The following is a 19,652-nucleotide window of genomic DNA, read 5'->3' as shown; positions in this document are numbered from 1 at the left end:
AAGTGAAGTCACTCAGTCGTGTCTGACTCTTAGCGACCCCATGGACTGCAGCCTACCAGGCTTCTCCATCCATGGGATTTTCCAGGCAGGGGTACTGGAGTGGCGTGCCATTGCCTTCTCCAACTGTTTTCCTATTGTCAGTTTCATTGATTTCTACTAGTTTATTTATTTTAAAAAATCATTGGTTTTCTCTATTGTTTTCCTATTGTCAGTTTCATTGATATCTACTCGCTATTTCCTTCCTTGCTGATTTAGTTTTATTTTGCTCTTTTATAAGTTCTTGAGGTGAGAATGGACATTATTGATCTGAGACTTTTTCTTTTTTCTTATCCATATATTTAAGTGCTATAAATTTCCCTTTCAGTACTGCTTTAGCAGCATCATATGAACTTTTGTATGTTATGTTCTCATTTTCACTGAGTTCAAAATATTTTAAAATTTCCCTTGAGACTTCTTCTCCTTTAGATCATAGATTATTTAGAATTGTATTGTTTCCAAGTGTTGAATATTTAGTTTCCAAGTATTTGGATATTTTCCTCTTATCTTTATGTTATTGATTTCTAGTTTGATTCCATTATAATCAGAGAATATACCTTGTGTGATTTAAATTCTGTTAAATTTGTCAAGGTCTGTTTTATGGACTAGTATATAGTCTATCTTGGATAATGTTCCATGTGCACTTGAAAAGAATGTGTGTTCTGCAAATTCTTGTTGGGTGGAGCATTGTATAAATGTTGATTAAGTTCTGTTGGCTGCTATTGTCATTGAGTTTTTCTGTATCCTTGCTTACTTTCTGTCTAGTTGTTCTATGAGAGGTTGAGAAAGAAGTGTGTAGGTTTGTCTGTTTCATCTTCAGTCAGTTTTTGCTTCACATGTGCTTGGAACTTTTTTGTTTGCTGCGTATGTGTTAGGATTTCTATATCTTCTTGGAGAATTTACCTTTTTATCATTATGTGGTGTGCCTTTCTGTGTCTGTTGTTTAGATTGGGTAATTTCTATTGTTTTGTCTTTAAATTCACTGATTCTTTCCTCTGTTCCCTCCATTCTGCTGTTGATGCCATCCATTGAATTTTAAAAATTAGTTGTCATAGTTTTTGGTGTTAAAATTTCTATTTGGTTTATGTATTCTCTTTTTGGTTGAGACTTTCTGTTTCTTTGCTATTTCTTTTCTATTTATTTGCTCTTTCTGAGACTTTCTGTTTTTTCATTTGTTTCAAGTGTGTCTGTAGTTGCCCATTCAAGCATTTTTTATGATGGATGTTTGAAAATCTTTGTCAGATATTTCTGACATCTTTGTCATCTTGATTCTTGGCATCAATTGATTTTCTGTTTTTCAGTCAGTTTGGTATTTTCTTGATTCTTGGTATAGTGACTGACTTTTTGTTGAAATGGCCATTTTGAATATTATATTGTGAGACTCTGGATCTTATTTAAGCCTTTGGTTTTAGGTGGCTACTTTTGACACAGATACAGCAGAGGAAGGAGGAGGCATCCCTTCATTTCTACCAGGTTGGGGTAGAAGACCGAGTTTCCAACTCAGCCTCCACTGACCCTTGATAGGGCTCCTTGTTAGTGATGGGTGAGCATAAGTAAGAGCTCCCTGCTAAGCTCACATTGATCCCTCTCTGCATCGCAGTGGTGGTGGGCCTCATTGCTGCTAGGGGAAGGTGAAAGGAAGTCTGTGCTCCCTGCTGGGCCGTCTTTGGTAATACTCAAGTAGGAACGAAGTGGAGGCTGAATGCTTCACTACAGCTTCAAGAAGGGGGAAATCTAGGCTTCCTAGTAGCCTTTGCTGGCCTAGATGGGAGTGGGCCCACAGCTTTTCTATTGTGTTTTGACAGGGAGAGTGATTATTATCTAAAGTTTTCTTCTTTTGAGGCCCCCTTCCCAGTTTTTCTGCTTGAGAGACTGGGCTTTTGTTGGGACTCTTTTTTGTCTACACCCACTGATATTTCCACGTTGCTGCCTTCTTTAGCTCCAAGTCTAGGAATATATGAGGCAGAAAATAAAGCCAGAGAATTCACCACTGTGTTATTCCTAGCCAGTTTGCTTTCCTTTCTCCACCATTCAGAATAGCTTAATGTTTGTTTAATGTAATGTTTTTTGTTTTTTTAATGTCTAGAACTTTTCAAGGTACTTAGAGCAAGGAATCAGGCTTTCCAGGTGGCTCAGTGGTAAAGAATCCACCTCCCAATTCAGGAGACGCAGGGAACGCAGGTTGGGTCCCTGGGTCAGGATGATCCTCTGGAGCAGGAAATGGCAACCTGCTCCAGTATTCTTGCCTGGAGAATTCCATGGACAGAGGAACCTGGTGGGCTACAGTCGATAGGGTTGCAAAGAGTTGGAAACGACTGAGTGACCGACTGTGCTGAGCAGAGTGAGGAATAGGGAAAAGTATGTCTACTCCATATTTCTGAAAGCAGAAGTCTCATTCAGTTTGCCTTTACTTGTTTTATTCTAACAGGCCAATCTCTTTTCCTACCCAAGGTCTTGGGTCCAAGTATCCTTAATCAAACTTGTGTAAATTGCTTTCCTTGGGGAAGGAAAGTTAAAATCCCAATCTTGAAAGAGCTCTGTGCATTGGTGGAATGGGTAGAAACAGTTTTCATACCCAAACTACACACTGGACCCTCTGTGAATTTATAGCTTTCTTTTACTCATCTTTAAGGCTTGGGGCCAACTAGAGGGGGACCAGAGATATTCAGATTACTTCACATTCATTAAGGGATCTTTTGAGCTTCCCTGGTAGCTCAGCTGGTAAAGAGTCCACCTGCAATGGGTTGGGATTCCTGGGTCAGGAAGATCCCCTGGAGAAGGGATAGGCTATGCACTCCAGTATTCCTGGGCTTCCCTGGTGGCTCAGATGGTAAAGAATCTGCCTACAATGTGGAAGACCTGGTTTCGATCCCTGGGTTGGGAAGATCACCTGGAGGAGGACATGGCAATCCACTCTAGTCTTCTTGTCTGGAGAATCCCCATTGACAGAGGAGCCTGGCGGGCTCCTCGGGGTCGCAAAGAGTCAGACACGACTGAGTGACTAAGCATAGCACAGCACAAGGGATATTTAAACTCTAGAGGTACAAAGAAGTTCCCATGACACAAGAGGAAGTTTCACCTAGAGGTTTCTAGGAACTTGCAAGTGCCACAGAGGAGCAGCTGGGGGACGTGTATGGCGGTCCCTTCCAACTTGGCCTGGCTTCTAAAACCAGAGCTTCTTGCCTTTGATTACTGAAGGTGACAACCATGCTCAATACTTTCTGGGAGCCAGGCTTCTCTATACTTCATCGTTTACTAAGTCTGCTTCCTTAAAAGCCTGTTATTTAGGGAAATATGATCTTGCTGTGGAGCAGCATGTGTTTTTAATCCAGCTAGATCTCATTTGGGATCCTGGCCCCATCTTTTGCTAGCTGTATGACCTTGAAGCTCAATCATTCACTTAAAAATCATCCTGTACTGCCTACTGTGGACCAGTCACTGTGCTGTTTTGGGAATAAAGTAATGAGTACCCCCTTCTCCCTTTTCTTTACTTACCAGCCAATAGCAAGTCCAGTTGGTTTTACTTCAACAATATATCCAAAATTGAACTACTTTTCTCCATCATCCCATCTTTTCCCCAGCCTATAATAGTAAGTTCTCTGATTCTGTTCTTCCCTCTAATACTCTGCCTCAATTCATTCTTTCAGAAACATGCATCGGATTATTATTCTCTTACTCAGGACCCTCCAGTTACACTGAGACATACTGAGAATAAAACCCAACACCTCCCCATGGCTCACTAGGGCCTGCATGGTCTGGTTTCTGCTTCCCCGTCGAGTTGTCTAGTATCTCTTACCCTCTCATTTAGTATGCGTTAGTCATACCAGACTTTCTTCCTTTCCTTAAAATATCTCACTTGTCCTACCCTGAGGCCATTACACCAGTTATCTTCTCTATCTTGGATACTTTTTCATCCAAAGTTTGAATGACTTGTTGTCTTGCTTTCATTCACGTTTTAGTCCAAACACTCTCTTTCCCCTACTCCTCAAGTCAAATTCTATCAAAACACTGTGTGTCCCCCAGCCGCTTATTTTTTGAAATTAAAGTTTCATTGTACATAGTTTTATTAGAATACGGTCACAATCATTTGATTAAATTTTGTCAATGGTGAAATTTAATGATACTTTAAATTTATTTATTTTTTAAAAGTACTCAGATTTATTTTCTAGGTACTTTTATGTATGTTGTCTAATTTATGCCTGACAGCAACCCGTAATGAAGTTATTGTTGTTATCATCATTGTTTTAAAACACTTATTCTTTATTAGCCACTATTTTCAGCTCTGTGGGTGTTCCTATTGGCTCAGTGGTAAAGAATCTGCCTGCGATGCAGGAGATGAGCATTCGATCTCTGGGTCAGGAATATCCCCTGGAGAAGGAAATGGCAACCCACTCCAGTGTTCTTGCCTGGAGAATCCAATGGACAGAGGAGCCTGGTGGGCTACAGACCATGGGGTTGCAAAAGAGTCGGACACAACTTAGCAATTAAACAAAAATAACGACAGCAATTTTAAGCTCTATGCATATATTAACATATTTAATCATGACAACAACCCTATGAGGTAGGTACTATTGTCTGCATTTTCTTTTTTTTTAATAAATTTTTACTGGTGTATAGTTGATTTACAATGTTGTGTTAATTTCTTCTGTACAGCAAAGTGATTCAGTTATATGTAAACATATATCTGCTCTTCTTATAATTTGATATTATCTTGATTTGTCTACTAGACTAACCTCTCCAAAAACAAGAATCATGCTGTTTCCTTCATTGCTATTTGCCCAGTGTCTAGAACAATTCTGGGCACAGAGTAATCAATATTTGTTGAGTAAAGTTGCTTAATTCTCTTGTGCCCCAGGCTCTCTCTTGTGACATGGAATAATAACTAGCTAATCAAACAAGGTTGTATTTAGAATTGTGAGGTGATCAATGTATGTGAAGTACTTAGTATATTTATTGTTTCATTATGACCGTTTATATTACAGTATCACTCTATTCTCCCATAGTCCTCCAGTTCCTGTTTTTGTACCTCCTGATCCATCTGGAATGTCACGACTGTCCATGACAGAGGCTGACTGGTTTGATGCTAGCGATGAAATCCTCACTTAGTTCTCTCTTGGCTGTATTTTTCCTCACAGGTTCTGCAGCTGGGCTCAGACATCCTTCCCCAGTACAAGCAAGAGGCACCAAAGACCCCCCCGCACATCATCTTACATTACTGTGTTTTTAAGACCACGTGGGATTGGATCATCTTGATCTTAACCTTCTACACAGCCATCCTGGTTCCTTACAATGTCTCCTTTAAAACCAGGCAGAACAACGTGGCCTGGCTGGTTGTGGATAGCATCGTGGATGTCATTTTTCTGGTGGACATTGTGCTGAATTTTCACACCACTTTTGTCGGACCCGCTGGGGAGGTGATTTCTGACCCCAAACTCATTCGCATGAACTACCTGAAGACGTGGTTTGTGATTGACCTTCTGTCCTGCTTGCCCTATGACGTCATCAACGCTTTTGAGAACGTGGATGAGGTTAGTGCCTTTATGGGTGATCCAGGGAAGATTGGTTTTGCTGATCAGATTCCACCACCCCTGGAGGGGAGAGAGAGTCAGGTACATCCCTCAAATCTCAGACCTTGTTGTCATGTCTTTAAGTTAATTGTGGATGCTCAAAAGAGGAGTACTTGAATGGGTGGGAATTGGTACGACTGGTGTCTGAAACAGAGGGAGCATGATGCTTGGTCAGTATCCTTGCCTGCTGCTCTTGTCCTTTGGAGGTGTGGAGACCCTGCATGTCAGTGGATGGATGTGGAGGAGACCAGAGGCTTCTTACTCCCTGTGGAGTGCAAGCTGCTGGCTTGGGAGGTGGGGCTGCAGAAGCAGGCATGCATTGCCACTGCATTGGTGAAATCTTACACTTGGTATGCATTTGCTGAATGCCTATCTACTGATTATTCTCATTATGGGGACTTTTCTGTTTTCTGCTGATGACCTTTGGCTGTTTCAAAACTAATTAACTCTTGAAAACAGAGATGCTACTCTCCCCTAAGATTGCTTGCCTGTATTTTTCCTTTTTCTCTGGTAAATGTTGGGAAACAATGAGTTGTTTCTTTGCTAAAATGAATTTTGCAGGTGACCAGTGGCATTTAATTGTCCATGCTGTCCCTTGCCTAAATTTGCTGAGGTAGTCAGGCTGTGGTTAAGTCTGACTCTTGTGGTTAAGTCAGGCAAGAGGGGAGTGTTACTGGACTACACTGCTTTGGGTTGTTATGGGAGAAATTAAAAGAAGATAAATGCTCTGAAACAGGCTAAAATCAGGACATGCTTAAAGAGTCAGTGAATGTGTGCTGGGACGTGTTGCAGCAGGAAGGGGCCACTCGGCTGGTTAAAGTGATTTTCTCCTTTGAAAAAGCAAGGGTGTCATATCACGACAAAGGAAAATGTCAGATTCTTATCTAGCTTGAGTGTTCTGTGAGAATTGATATTTTTTTCCCTACCCTTCAGTTCACACTTCAGGTGGCAGTACTGCTGGTAAGTCTTCAGCTTCAGATAGCAGTGGCCCTCACTGCCTCAGACTGTGGAGGGTCCCAGGGGTCTCAGGATGGCTGTGCTGCTGTCTGGATGGGTCATCCGGAAGTCATCAGGAGGCTGAGTTGAGGCAAGATACGCTCTCAGGGCTAACGGGCTAGTAGGACTGGAGATAGTGGGAAGGGACAGCCAGCTCCCTGCCAGGATAACAGGGCCTGCCAGTGACTCCACGTCTTGCTGGTGGCATAATGATGCCTCTCACTTTCACATCAGTACCAGCAGTGGGTGAGGACTCCAGCCCCTTCCTCCCTGAGAATCCAGCTTCCTACTGTTTGCTCTCCAGTGAAGGGGAGCTAGTGTTCAGATGCTCCAGACTCAGAGCAGTCCCTGTTTTCATCTGTGTGGTGTTTTAATAGACTGTAAAATCCTGAGAAATAATGCTCCGAGTGGCTTGTGTGGATTTTGTAGGGGGATTAAATGAGTTGAGACTGATCATTTAGAAGAGTAAAATCATCCCTAACGTGAATGTTGGGATTCTTAAATGTGAGTTTTAGTACATGTTGGGAGTGCTATTTTTCTCTGTGAGCACATCTCTAGCAAATTTTATGTTAGTTAGCGAGGAAAATATGATCATTTTGGCTTAGATAATTTAACTGATTATTTCAACCTAAAAGAGCTTCTTATGCACATATGGGAAATGAGTTTTAACTTTAAAAATACTGGTTGAGTTTTAAAAATAAACCATTTGCTATTTACAGCAATGGCTTTGAAATTTTGCAGATAAATAGAACAGTTCTTTGGCTTCTATAGTTTCTTACTAAACATTGGCAGAGCTTTAAACACATAGGTAAATGTGTCAAGATTACCTTGTAGGTTAGCAGAGCATAACTGTGCTCCCATGCACTGTGTATGTTGGGTTAGAATTCCTTTGCCATTAATCGTGAGTACCCTTGACATGGTTTCTGGTGTCCAGATTCATGAAGTCGATTGTAGATAGGGAAATTATAATTTCTCTGTGATGAGTCCCTCAGTCATGTCCAACTCTTTGCAGCCACATGGACTGTAGCCCTCCAGGCTTCTCTGTTCATGGGATCTTTCAGGCAAGAATACTGGAGTTGGTTGCCATTTCCTACTCCAGGGGATCTTCCTGACCCAGGGATCCAAGCCACATCTCTTGGGGCTCCTGCATTGGCAGGTGAATTCTTTACCACTGAGCCATCTGGGAAGCCATAATTTCTCTATAGCTTTCTATTAATAGTTGGCAAAGGGTTTAGCATGAAAGCTCTTACAACTGTTTCTTGATCATGAATGATAATATGAACATTAAGAGGTTATAGTTATGATTTGCTTCTGTAAAGACTTGACTTTATATTTGATAACTCCTTTCAGAGCTTTGGCTCGAACCTGAAATAAAGCCTTTCCATAATAGTTGTGGTAGAGTTGGGGAAACACTGAAGATTCATATACTGAAGATTTGGCTGCTGTTCCTCTTAGTCTCACCTGTAAGGACAGCTGGGAACCTTGTGCATGTCATTTAGCCTTTCTGGATCCCAGTTTTCCTAACTGCAGCTAGGGGATGATACCACCTCACCTGCCTGAAGGCATGGCATTTGGGCTGTGGATTTGAGTTCCCTGTCAGCTGCAAAATCTGGTGAGTTCAGAATCCCTGGTGTTAGTCTCACCTCCAGACTGACTATAAAAATGAGAGACTCAGCATCCTGACTTCCTATCTTTGGTGGAAGTTGGAGGAAGGTGGGGTGGGAGGGGGATATTTAGCAGGTTATGATAAGTAGACCTACTGGAGGTCAGAGCCCAGTAGAATTGTCACCTGGTTTAACCCTCTTAACTCACAAACAGAACAGAGAAGAATCAAAGGGGACTCGTTATAACTGTGACCATATAATGTGCCGCACCATCTTGAATGAGTCATGTTCCCTGGGTCTGTTCCATGACAATTTTTGTAAAATAGGGAGGAAACACAGAAGGATACTGTTGAGTCAGAACTGACCGAGAAGTTCCGGATGTGTGTGGTTCACCCTTGGCTTGGTTGTTGTGATGGGGAGGCTGGGTATTGGGTACCAAGGATGGGAAGCTGCAGTTTCCCTGAGGCAGGAGGGCTGGTTATGCGTTGGGCAGTTTAAGATGCTCACCAAGGGACAGCACTGTTTTCCAGGCATCAGGCCTTTGTGTCAAAAGGCACCATTAAATCAGCGGGCACGGAGGGCTGTTGGCACTTACAGCGGGTTGGAGAGGCCATGAAGGGCACCCCACCTGTTGAACCTGGGTTAGGTGGGGGAAATCCCTTCACTGGAAGAGTTCTGATTAATTCACCATAGTGTTGTCTTCTTCCCCAGGCTCTGCTGTGGGGTTGCTCATCTAAGACTAGAGAGTGGGGAGAAATAGGGAATTATGGACTCATTTCTCATAAACAGTAACAGAGCAGACCTCTCTCTGGTGTCCTCCTGGTTATGCCAGCGGAACTGTGCTGCAGTGGAGACTACCAGGAAGGCGGCGGATGGGCAGGGGGGCTTTCCACCTGTGTGTGTCGGGGTTAGGGCGTAGGCGTGGGGACTGGGGTGAAGGTGCTTAAAGTGAAAGGATTGGGCCTTCCCAAGCCTTGGGTCAAGAAATGAGGTTAAAAAGCCAGCAGTTGTGAATTCAGCCCTGTGGATGGAGCCCACCTCATGATTTAAGCCACACTGGCAATCCATTTTGCCCCAGCTTGGTTCACTTATGTAGATGGCCTGTGTTTGCGTCATTCTCCAGTCTGTTGGTAATCATCCATTTTGGAGGCCGTTTGGGAATATGTTTGCGCATTAGTTAAACTGGTGAGAGGACAGAAGGCCTGGAAACAGAATAAGTGGAAGCTTGGAATGGGTGTGCTGGAGCAAAAGCCCAGTGTGTTTCTTTCAAGCACTTCGTGCAGTGGACCCCAACCTTTTTGGCACCAGGGACTGGTTTCCTGGAAGACACTTTTTCTGTGGACCAGCCCTGGGGTGGGGGGCTGCTGGTTTGGGGATGATTCTCATAAGGAGTGAGCAACCTAGATCCCTCTCATGCCCAGTTCACAGTAGGGTTCACGCTTCTATGAGCATCTGACGCCACTGCTGATCTGACAGGAGCTGGGGCTCAGCGGGTCATGCGAGTGATGGGGAGCGGTTGTAAACACAGGTGAAGCTTCACTGGCTAGCTCGCCACTGTTCACCTCCTGCTATGTGGCCAGGTTCCTCACTGGCCCCTGACTGCTACCTGGTCCGTGGCCTGGGGGTTGGGGACCCTTGACTTAGTGGACTATGGCCCTGGTGTGTGTCATGGATTAAAGAGAGAATTATTATTCACAAAACATAAGGAATCCTAATTTTATTGCCAGTGGAGTGTGGAAGTGCAAACAGGGGACAGAGCCAATTGTGCCCCAACCCGGGTCACAATTCTGGTGCCCTGAGGCCTGGGGCCAAGAGCTTCCTTCTGTCCCCAGCTCTGCAGCCTCAGACTGCAGCACCACCAGCTAGGGCCGGCCACGGCTGACACTTGCCGAGAGCACATGGGAGACGTTCACCCAGAGCAGAGGAGGACCGAGGCATGCTGATGGAGAGATAACAGCGCTGATAGCAACTTCCCTTCATCTAGAGCATCTACCTTTCCAAAACACTTTCCAATAGATTGCCTTTTTTAATTATTGAAATATGGTTGACCTGCCATATTATGTTAGTTTCAGGTGTAGTCCATAGTAGTTTGACATTTGCAAACATTATAAAATGTTCACCACGCTAAATCTAGTAACCATCTGTCCTCATACAAAGTTTTTATAATATTATTGACCGTATTCTTTGTTGTGCAGAGGGCCTTTGTTTCAGCTCTGTGGTGGTAAAGAAACTGCACTTAACTGAGGGGAAGATGACTTGTCAGCTTCCAGCTGTGCAAACTTATAGAAGTCATTTCACCTCCTTGGACTTTGCTTACCTCACCTGTAAGATGGGTCCATTTCAGCTTGACCCTTCTGTGGCTCTAGGGCAGGTATTATCCCTGCTTTGCAGATGAGGGGAAAGGGCCGGGTTGTCCAGAGAGTAAAACTGGACTCTGGTCTCATAACTCCTAGGTCAGTGCTTTTCCCTATAAGTCATGCTGCCTCTTCAGAGATCTGGGGGCAGAATGAGCCAAGCAGTGTGGGCTGTTCCTCAAGTCCTTCTGTGAATCATTCCCAACTTGGCCCCTTCTGCCTGCCTCCCACCCCACCTCCGAGGGGAGAGAGGTTCGAGTGGTCAGCCTGGGTGACCCTAAACTCAGATCCCTAGTGCATATGCGTAGGGCTGGATGGTGAACATGGGGTCGGAAGTAACTCCAAAGGGCTGGTTGCCTGTCCTCCTCTCTCCTTGGTGGATGGGCCAAGGTTCTTCCAGGTTCACTGTTCCTAGCTTTTCTATGATTTCCTTATCACTGAAGCTGAAATCAAATTGGATCTATGTACGCTGATCATCCTGTTGATTTGTAGTTTTCAGGCCTTACGTGTGGTTTCTATTTAGGTGGATGGACACTGGTTTAATTCCCACATAGGTGACTCCTCTCTTTTCCAGCTGAAATTTCAGAGGAAGCTGTTGGCTAAATGTCATGAAATGACTGAGAGTTTTCTATCCCACACTTCCAGCAATACATGATATGAATGTACTATATAATTTGTTTATGTATTTCCCTGTGGTTTATCATAGCAGTTATTTTTTATTAATAGACTATTTTTCAGAGCAGTTTTAGGTTTATAGAAATAGAAAGACTACCTTCACCACCTGCAGATTCCCTGTTATTAACACCTTGCATGAGGGTAGTAGACTTGCTACGGCCAATGTTCTCAGTCACTCAGTCGTGTCTGACTCTTTGCAACCCTATGGATTGCAACCCACCAGGCTCCTCTTTCCATGGGATTCACCAGGCAAGAGTAGTGGAATAGGTTGCCACTTCTTACTCCAGGGGATCTTCCCAACTCAGGGATCAAATCTGCATTTCCTGTGTCTCCTGCATTGCAGGCAGATTCTTTACCTGCCATTGGGGAAGCCCCATTGTGGCCAATATGATGCATTATTATCAGCTGAAGTCCATAGTTTCCATTAGGGGTCACTCTTTGCAGTATACTTTTTCTGGGTTTTGACAAATGGATAATGACATGTGTCCACCATTGTGTATCATACAGAACAGTTTCACTGCCTTAAACATCCTCTGTGCTCCACCTATTCACCCTATCCACCCCTCTAACTCTTGGCAACTGCTTTTTACTGTCTCTATCATTTTACCTTTTCCAGAATGTCATAATGTTGGGACCATAAAATATGTAGCCTTTTCAGATGGGCTTCTTTCACTTAGAAATAAGCCCTTAAGTTTCCTCCATGTATTTTGGGGACTACCAGATAGCTTATTTCTTTTTATTTCTGAACAATATTCCATTGTATGGATGTACTATATTTATTTCACAACAGCAACAAAATAGCAATTAAAAAACTCCATTATTGATAGCATCGGTTATTTAGGCCTGATCAGCACAGGCCTGGTCCTGGCCTTTCCTCCTTCTCTGGATCCCTGGAACATGGAGAGTGTGGAAGAGCTGAAACACTGACATGCAGACCAGCCCATCTCAGCAGCCTATGGTGTCTCCTGGATAAAAACCGAAAATGTTTAACTCAAGCTGTTATGTCTAACAGGCTTCTCAGGTGGCTTAAGTGGTAAAGAATTTGCCTTCTCAAAGCAGGAGACACAGGAAATGTGGTTTTGCTGCCTGGGTCAGGTAGATCCCTGGAGGAGGAAATGGCAACTCAACTCCAGTATTCTTGCCTGAAAAATCCCATGGACAGAGGAGCCTGGCGGGCCGCAATCCGTGGGATTGCAAAAGAATTGCAAAAGACACAATTTAGTGACTAAACAGTAGCAACAACAAAATTGTGTCTATTGATACAACAGACAAAACCAAAATTGTATGATAGTACCCTCATATTTCATAAACTTTTCCTTGGCATTTCTCTTTTGTGTTTGTGCTGAGTACCCTCCACTTCTACCATCCATTTATTTTGAGAAAACCAGACACCTTGTAGTTTCATCTGAGTGTTTTGTTGGTGGCAGGAAGTGCTGTTGTGGGGCATGTTTCTCTTCTGATGATGGGGACTTGCCAGCAGTGGCCGGTGGCTGGGGTCTGACTTCAGTGACGATGTCAATTACTACTGTTGTCATGCTGGAGTTGTCATTTCTCCCCTCTCACCTGTGAGGGCAAGTCAGCTTAGAACGTTTCCTCTTTTTTTTTTTGTTATTTATTTATTCAGCTTTACAATATTGTATTGGTTTTGCCATACATTGACATGAATTCACCATGGGTGTACATGTGTTCCCCACCCTACCCCCTCGCCCCACATCCCTCCCCATCCCATCCCTCTGGGTCATCCCGGTGCACCAGCCCCGAGCACCCTGTATCATGCATTGAACCTGGACTGGTGATTCGTTTCACATGTGATAATTTACATGTTTCAGTGCCATTCTCCCATATCATCCCACCCTCGCCCTCTCCCACAGAGTCCAAAACATCTGTGTCTCCTTTGCTGCCTCACATACAGGGTTATCGTTACCATCTTTCGAAATGCCATATATATGCATTGGTATACTGTATTGGTGTTTTTCTTTCTGGCTTACTTTACTCTGTATAATAGGCTCCAGTTTCATCCACCTCATTAGAACTGATTCAAATGTATTGTTTTTAATGGCTGAGTAATATTCCATGGTGTATATGTACCACAGCTTCCTTATCCATTCACCTGCTGATGGGCATCTAGGTTGCTTCCATGTCCTGGCTATTATAAACAGTGCTGCGATGAACATTGAGGTGCACGTGTCTCTTTCAGATCTGGTTTCCTCGGTGTGTATGCCCAGAAGTGGGATTGCTGGGTCATATGGCAGTTCTATTTCCAGTTTTTTAAGGAATCTCCACACTGTTCTCCATAGCGGCTGTACTAGTTTGCATTCCCACCAGCAGTGTAAGAGGGTTCCCTTTTCTCCACACCCTCTCCAGCGTTTATTGCTTGTAGACTTTTGGATAGCAGCCATCAGTCTTCTTCCTGACTTGCGCTCACAGTATGTCAAGGATTGTGGAGGTTCCGTGGCTGTTGATCAAGCAGAGGCTTCAAACAGAAGATCAGGCTATAGGTGTTGTATCCCACACAGACAACTGAATCATCCTCACCCCTTGGACATGCATGGGGGACCAGGGCAGTGGCTAGGGGGAGCATTTTAAAGGGAACAAGTTAATCCTGCTAACCCTACGAAACTGTGATTCCAGAGCTTTAAAAAGCATAAAAACTTAGTGATGCTCTGAGAGCATTGCACACTGGAGCAAAACAGACTCAATAGATGTGCCTGACTCAGTCTCTGCTCTCACACTGTCCTTTCCGCGCGACCCCCCCCCCCCCCCCCCCCCCCGCCAGTCTCTCTTTTGGCCAACCCCAGTTCTACTTTTAATTCTCTGCCAACATTTCTTCGAATCTTGTTTAGGGTCCTGTCCTGTGCTTAGTCACTCAGTCGTGTCTGACTCTTCGTGACCCCATGGACTGTACCCCATGAGTCCGCCAGGCTCTTCCATCCGTGGAGATTTTCCAGGCAAGAATATGGGAGTGGGTTGCCATGCCCTCCTCTAGGAGATCTTCCCAACCCAGGGATCAAACCTGGGTCTGCTGCACTACAGGCGAATTCTGTACTGTCTGGGCCGCCAGGGAAGCCCAGTAAAGCTTGTTTGAACACAAGCACTGTGATACCACAGCAGTCGATCTGATAACCCAGGAATACTGAGTGGGTAGCCTATCCCTTCTCCAGGGGATCTTCCCAACCCAGGAATTGAACCAGGGTCTCCTGCATTGCAGGCAGATTCTTTACCAGCTGAGCTATCAGGGAAGCCCCTGTTTAGGGTGATCTTTCTTTAAAGAAAACTTACTGACTGAGGTGGTAGGGGATAGGGATACAACTCTTCCGTTTGCCCCCAGTCTAGTGGGACCACAGATGATAAACACCAGCAGAGGATGTGAGTGGGGTCAGCTCAGGGTATTATTTCTTGCTGTTGAGGAGCATGTAGCCTGTTGAGAGAAGCTGGAAGGCTTCCTGGAGGAGATGACCGGGGTTAGTCGGGTGAGGAGTAAGGAGGAGGGTCTTGTAAGAGGAGCAATCAGGAGCAGAGGGGTGAGCTGTCAGGGACTAGCAAGGCGTTTATTACGTCCAAAGCAGAGAGTCAGCCCTGGGGGAGGGAGGAAGGTTGAGAGCAGGAGCAAGAGTGATACAGGGTCTTGCCAAGGAGTTTCCATGTTGCCACACAGACAAAACGAAACCACCCCGGGTTTTCATTAGGTGTGTGACATGATCTGATTTTGATTTTTGAAAGTGTTCTCAGACAGCAGTGGTGAGAACGAGAGGGAAAGGGTCTCCACTCCCACTCCTCCTGTTCTAGTGAACTGGCTGCCGTCAAGCTGTTACCTCCACCATGGCACTGAGCTGTGGTCATAAATCAAGTAACTGTCCATGTTCGAGTTTATTTTTAGACTCTGTGATGTTTCACTGGCTTATTTGTCTATTCTTACAGCAATACTACACTGTGTTAATTGTCATAGCATAATAGTAATTATTCATCAGTTACTGTCTTTGTTCTTTTTCTTCAACACTGCCCTGTCGATTCTTGTTTCTTTGGACATGCACTAAAATTTGAGAGTTAACTTGTTAATTTCCACATACCCCCCCCCAAAAAAAAACCACCCAAAACCAAAATCTTGTAGGGATTTTGAATGGGATTGTACTGAATCCAAAAACCAATTTGGAGAGAGTGAAAATCTTAATATTGTGTTTTCTAATTTATGACCATCAACCAACCATATCTTTGGGTCTTCTTTAAATTTCTTTTAGCAATATCTAGTGGTTTTCAGCGTCAACGTCTTACACATTTCTTAAATTGCTGTTGTTAAACTTATTCCTACATATCTGATGTTTTTGGTTTATGTGTTGTCAGTGGGATTTAAATTTTTTGTTTTTAATTGTTTATTGCTGGTATAAACTATTTTATTCACTGACTTTGATGCTTGCCCTGGTAACACGTATACTAAAATTGTTTACTAATTTTGAAGCAAAGTTGCCAAATTGCTTATTAATTAGAATATTTTTGTAGGTTCTTCTGTATTTTTACATACACAGTGATGTCTTTGTGAATTTGTTTTATTTCCAAAATCTATGCCTTTTATTTCTTTTTCTTGAATTATACTGGATAGGATCTCTAATGAAATGAATGAAAATGGAGATAATAGACAGTTTTGTCTTATTGTTATCCATAGGGGAATATGTTCACTATTTCACCTTCAGTATTTTGTTGACTTTAATTGATTTTAGTTTGCAAATACATACTCCTTTTTTGGTTAAGAAAGGTCTCTCACAATCTTGGTTTTATGTGAATTTTCATTGTTAAGAAGTTTTTGACTTTACCAGATTGCTTTAATATTTTTTCCCCTTACTTTTGTTAATATGATAAGTTATGTTGATTGACTTTTTTTTTAATTGACTTTTGAATGTTAATTGACCCTGCATCCCTGGAGTAAGTCCTACTTGGTCATGATATATTGTACTCTTTTATATAATTGTACGTGATTTTCTAATATAAATATTTAGGCATTTTGCATCTCCGTTCATGAGAGATATTGGCCTTTCATTTTTTTCCTTGTGATGTCTTTGTTAAGGATACGCAGGGAAGTGTGCCCTTTGAAAGAATTTATGTAACGTTGGTATTATTTATTACTTAAATAATTCATTAATGAAGTTGCCTGGCTCTGAAATTTTCTTTGTGGGAAGATTTAAAATTATAATTTCAATTCCTTTAGGAAGTATAGAACTATACAGATTTTTTTTTACATTTGTGTCAGTTTTACATTGTTGAAGATTTAGTCTTTTCATCTAGTGTGCCAAATGTATTGGCAAGAAGTTACATATAATATACAATTATTACTTTTAAATGTTAAAGTGATTTTCTCCATTTATTCTTTTTTAACTTTGTTTCTTCCATTGAAGGATAATTGCTTAACAGAGTCTTGTTTTCTGTCAAACCTCAGCATGAATTAAGTTTATTTTTTCACTGATGTGTAGTTGATTCTAGAGCGCTGTGCCACTTTCTGCTGTAGAGCAAAGTGACTCAATCATGAACGTCCAGACATTCTTCTATTTCTGTTTTCCGTGATAGTTTATCACAGGATTCTGAGTATAGTTGCTATACTGTACAGTAGGCCCTTGTTTATCTGTCCTATATATGATCATTTACATCTGCTAATCCCACACTCCCAGTCTTTCCCTCTCCCACTCCCCTCTCCGACGGCAACCCAAGTCTGTTCTCTCTGTGTATGAGCTTGTTTCTGTCTCATAAATAGACTCCTTTGTGCCATATTTTAGGTTCCACATATAAGTGATATCATGTGGTATTTGTCTTTCTCTTTCTGATTTACTTCACTTAGCATAATAATCTATAGTTGCATCAGTGTTACTGCAGATGGCATGCTTGCTTTCTTTTTTATGGTAGAGTAGTATTCCATTGTATGTATGTACCACATCACATTTATCCATTCCTCTGTCAACAGACATTTCGGTTGTTTCCATGTTTTGGCTATTGTGTATAATGCTGTTGTGAACATAGGGATGCATGTGTCTTTTTGAATTATATCCATTTATTCTTCACTGGTCATTTGAATCTTCTCTCTGTTCATTTTGGTCAGTTGTGGTAGGGTTTTGTCAATTTTATTAATCTTTTAAAGGAACCAATTTTGACTTAGCTAACTAATTGTCTGTTTTCTATTTCATTGAATTTTGTTCTTATTTGTATTTTCTTTTCTTGCACTTAAAAAAAAATTAGTCTATTTTCCATCCAGCTTAATGGGATGAAATCTTTCATCATTTAGGCGAATATTTAATGTATGAATTTAAAGCTATTTTATCCTCTAAAGACTTTTTAAAAACATCCCAGAAATTTTAATGTTATAATCCTATTATTACAGTTCAGTATACTGGACTTCCCTTGTGGCTCAGCTGGTAAAGAATCTGTCTGCAATGCAGGAAACCCTGGTTCAATCCCTGAGTTGGGAAGATCTCTTGGAGAAGGGAAAGGCTCCCCACTCTAGTTTTCTGGACTAGAGAATTCCAAGGACTGTATATTTCATGGGGATGTGAAGAGTTGGAGACGACTGAGCAACTTTCACTTACTTACTAGGGCTTACCTGATAGCTCAGTTGGTAAAGAATCTGCCTGCAATGCAGGAGACCCTGGTTCGAGTCCTGGGTCGGGAAGATCCCCTGGAGAAGGGATAGGCTTCCCACTCCAGTAATCTTGGGCTTTCCCTTGTGGCTCAGCTGGTAAAGATTCCACCTACAATGCGGGAGACATGGGTTCGATCCCTGGATTGGGAAGATCCCCCGGAGAAGGGAAAGGCTACCCACTCCAGTATTGTGGCCTGGAGAATTCCATGGACTATAATAATCCATGGGGTTGCAAACAGTCGGACAAGACTGACGATTTTCACGTTCTTATACTTTATTTCTACTGTGATTTCTTTTATTTGAAAGTGTTGCCTAATTTCTAAACATTTGATAATATTCTAATCATTTTATTATTGATTTCTAGATTATTTCTTTAGTGGTAAGAAAATATACTATATGATTTTAATTCTTTGGGATTTATTGAGACTTGCTTTATGGCTAAATATCTGGTCTATTTTGCTAAATATTTTTTATGAATTTACAAAAAATGTGTATTTTGCAGTTGAGTGTTATATTCTGTATATGATAAATAGGTCAAGTAGATTAATAGTTTCAAAAATTTAAAAATAATCTATATTATTATTGATTTTTATCTGTTTGTTCCATCACATACTGAGTGAGGTTTGTAAAATCTTCAACTGTGGTTGTGGAATTGTTTATTTCTCCTCTTAGTTCAGTTAATTTTTGCTTTGTGTATTTTTAGAGCTATGTTGTTAGATTAATACACGTGTAGGATTGTTGTGTCTTCCTGTGAGTGAGTCTTTTTGTTATGAAATATTCCCATTTTACTTAATAATATTTATTACATTTATGGAAGTACCAGACCATGTTACCTGCCTTCTGCAAAACCAGTATGCAGGTCAAGAACCAACAGTTAGAACCAGACATGAAACAACAGACTGATTCAAAATTGGGAAAGGACTATGTCAAGGCTGTATATTGTCACCCTGCTATTTAACTTATATGCACAGTACATCATGTGAAATGCTGGGCTGGATGAAGCACAAGTTGGAATCAAGATTGCTGGGAGAAATATCAATAACCTCAGATATGCAGATGACACCACCCTTACGGCAGAAAGTGAAGAAGAACTAAAGAGCCTCTTGATGAAAGTGAAAGAGGACAGTAAAAAAGTTGACTTAAAGCTCAACATTCAGAAAACTAAGATCATGGCATCTAGTCCCATCACTTCATGGCAAATAGATGGGGAAGCAATGGAAACAGTGAGAGACTTTATTTTTGGGGGGTCCAAAATCACTACAGATTGTGACTGCAGCCATGAAGTTTAAAGACAGTTGCTCCTTGGAAGAAAAGTACGACCAACCTAGACAGCATGTTAAAAAGCAGAGACATTACTTTACCAACAAAGGTCCATCTCGTCAAAGCTATGGTTTTTCCAGTAGTCATCTATGGATGTGAGAGTTGGACTATAAAGAAAGTTGAGCACTGAAGAATTGATGCTTTTAAACTGTGGTGTTGGAGAAGACTGTTGAGATTCCCTTGGACAGCAAGGAGATCAAACCAGTCAATCCTAAAGGAAATCAGTCCTAAATATTCATTGGAAGGACTGATGCTGAGGCTGAAGCTCTAATACTTTGGCCACCTGATGCGAAGAACTGACTCACTGGAAAAGACTCTGATGCTGGGAAAGATTGAAGGAAGGAGGAGAAGGGGATGACAGAGGACCAGATGATTAGATGGCATCAACAACTCAATGGACATGAGTTTGAGCTCTGGGAGGTGGTGATAGACAGGGAAGCTTGGAGTTCTGTAGTCCATGGGGTTGCAAAGAGCCAGACACGAT

At 42.2% G+C, this 19,652-nt stretch overlaps 1 protein-coding gene across 2 annotated transcripts in view; it reads left to right on the top strand.

Moving 5' to 3' along the window:
• The window catches only part of KCNH1 (potassium voltage-gated channel subfamily H member 1), a 406,132-nt gene that overhangs the window by 89,873 nt on the left and 296,607 nt on the right, over window positions 1-19,652 (top strand). The window contains exon 6 of one of the 2 annotated variants that reach the window (XM_043486214.1): window positions 5,172-5,564. In XM_043486214.1, the coding sequence (XP_043342149.1) occupies window positions 5,172-5,564 (393 nt within the window). Of the gene's footprint in view, window positions 1-5,171; window positions 5,646-19,652 lie in introns of both variants that reach the window. The other variant, XM_043486213.1, reaches the window with a different exon arrangement.

Source organism: Cervus canadensis, chromosome 13 (assembly GCF_019320065.1).
Source record: "Cervus canadensis isolate Bull #8, Minnesota chromosome 13, ASM1932006v1, whole genome shotgun sequence".
NCBI lineage: Eukaryota > Metazoa > Chordata > Mammalia > Artiodactyla > Cervidae > Cervus > Cervus canadensis.
The sequence above is the reverse complement of the archived record's forward strand: the minus strand, read 5'-3'. Positions and strand labels throughout refer to the sequence as shown.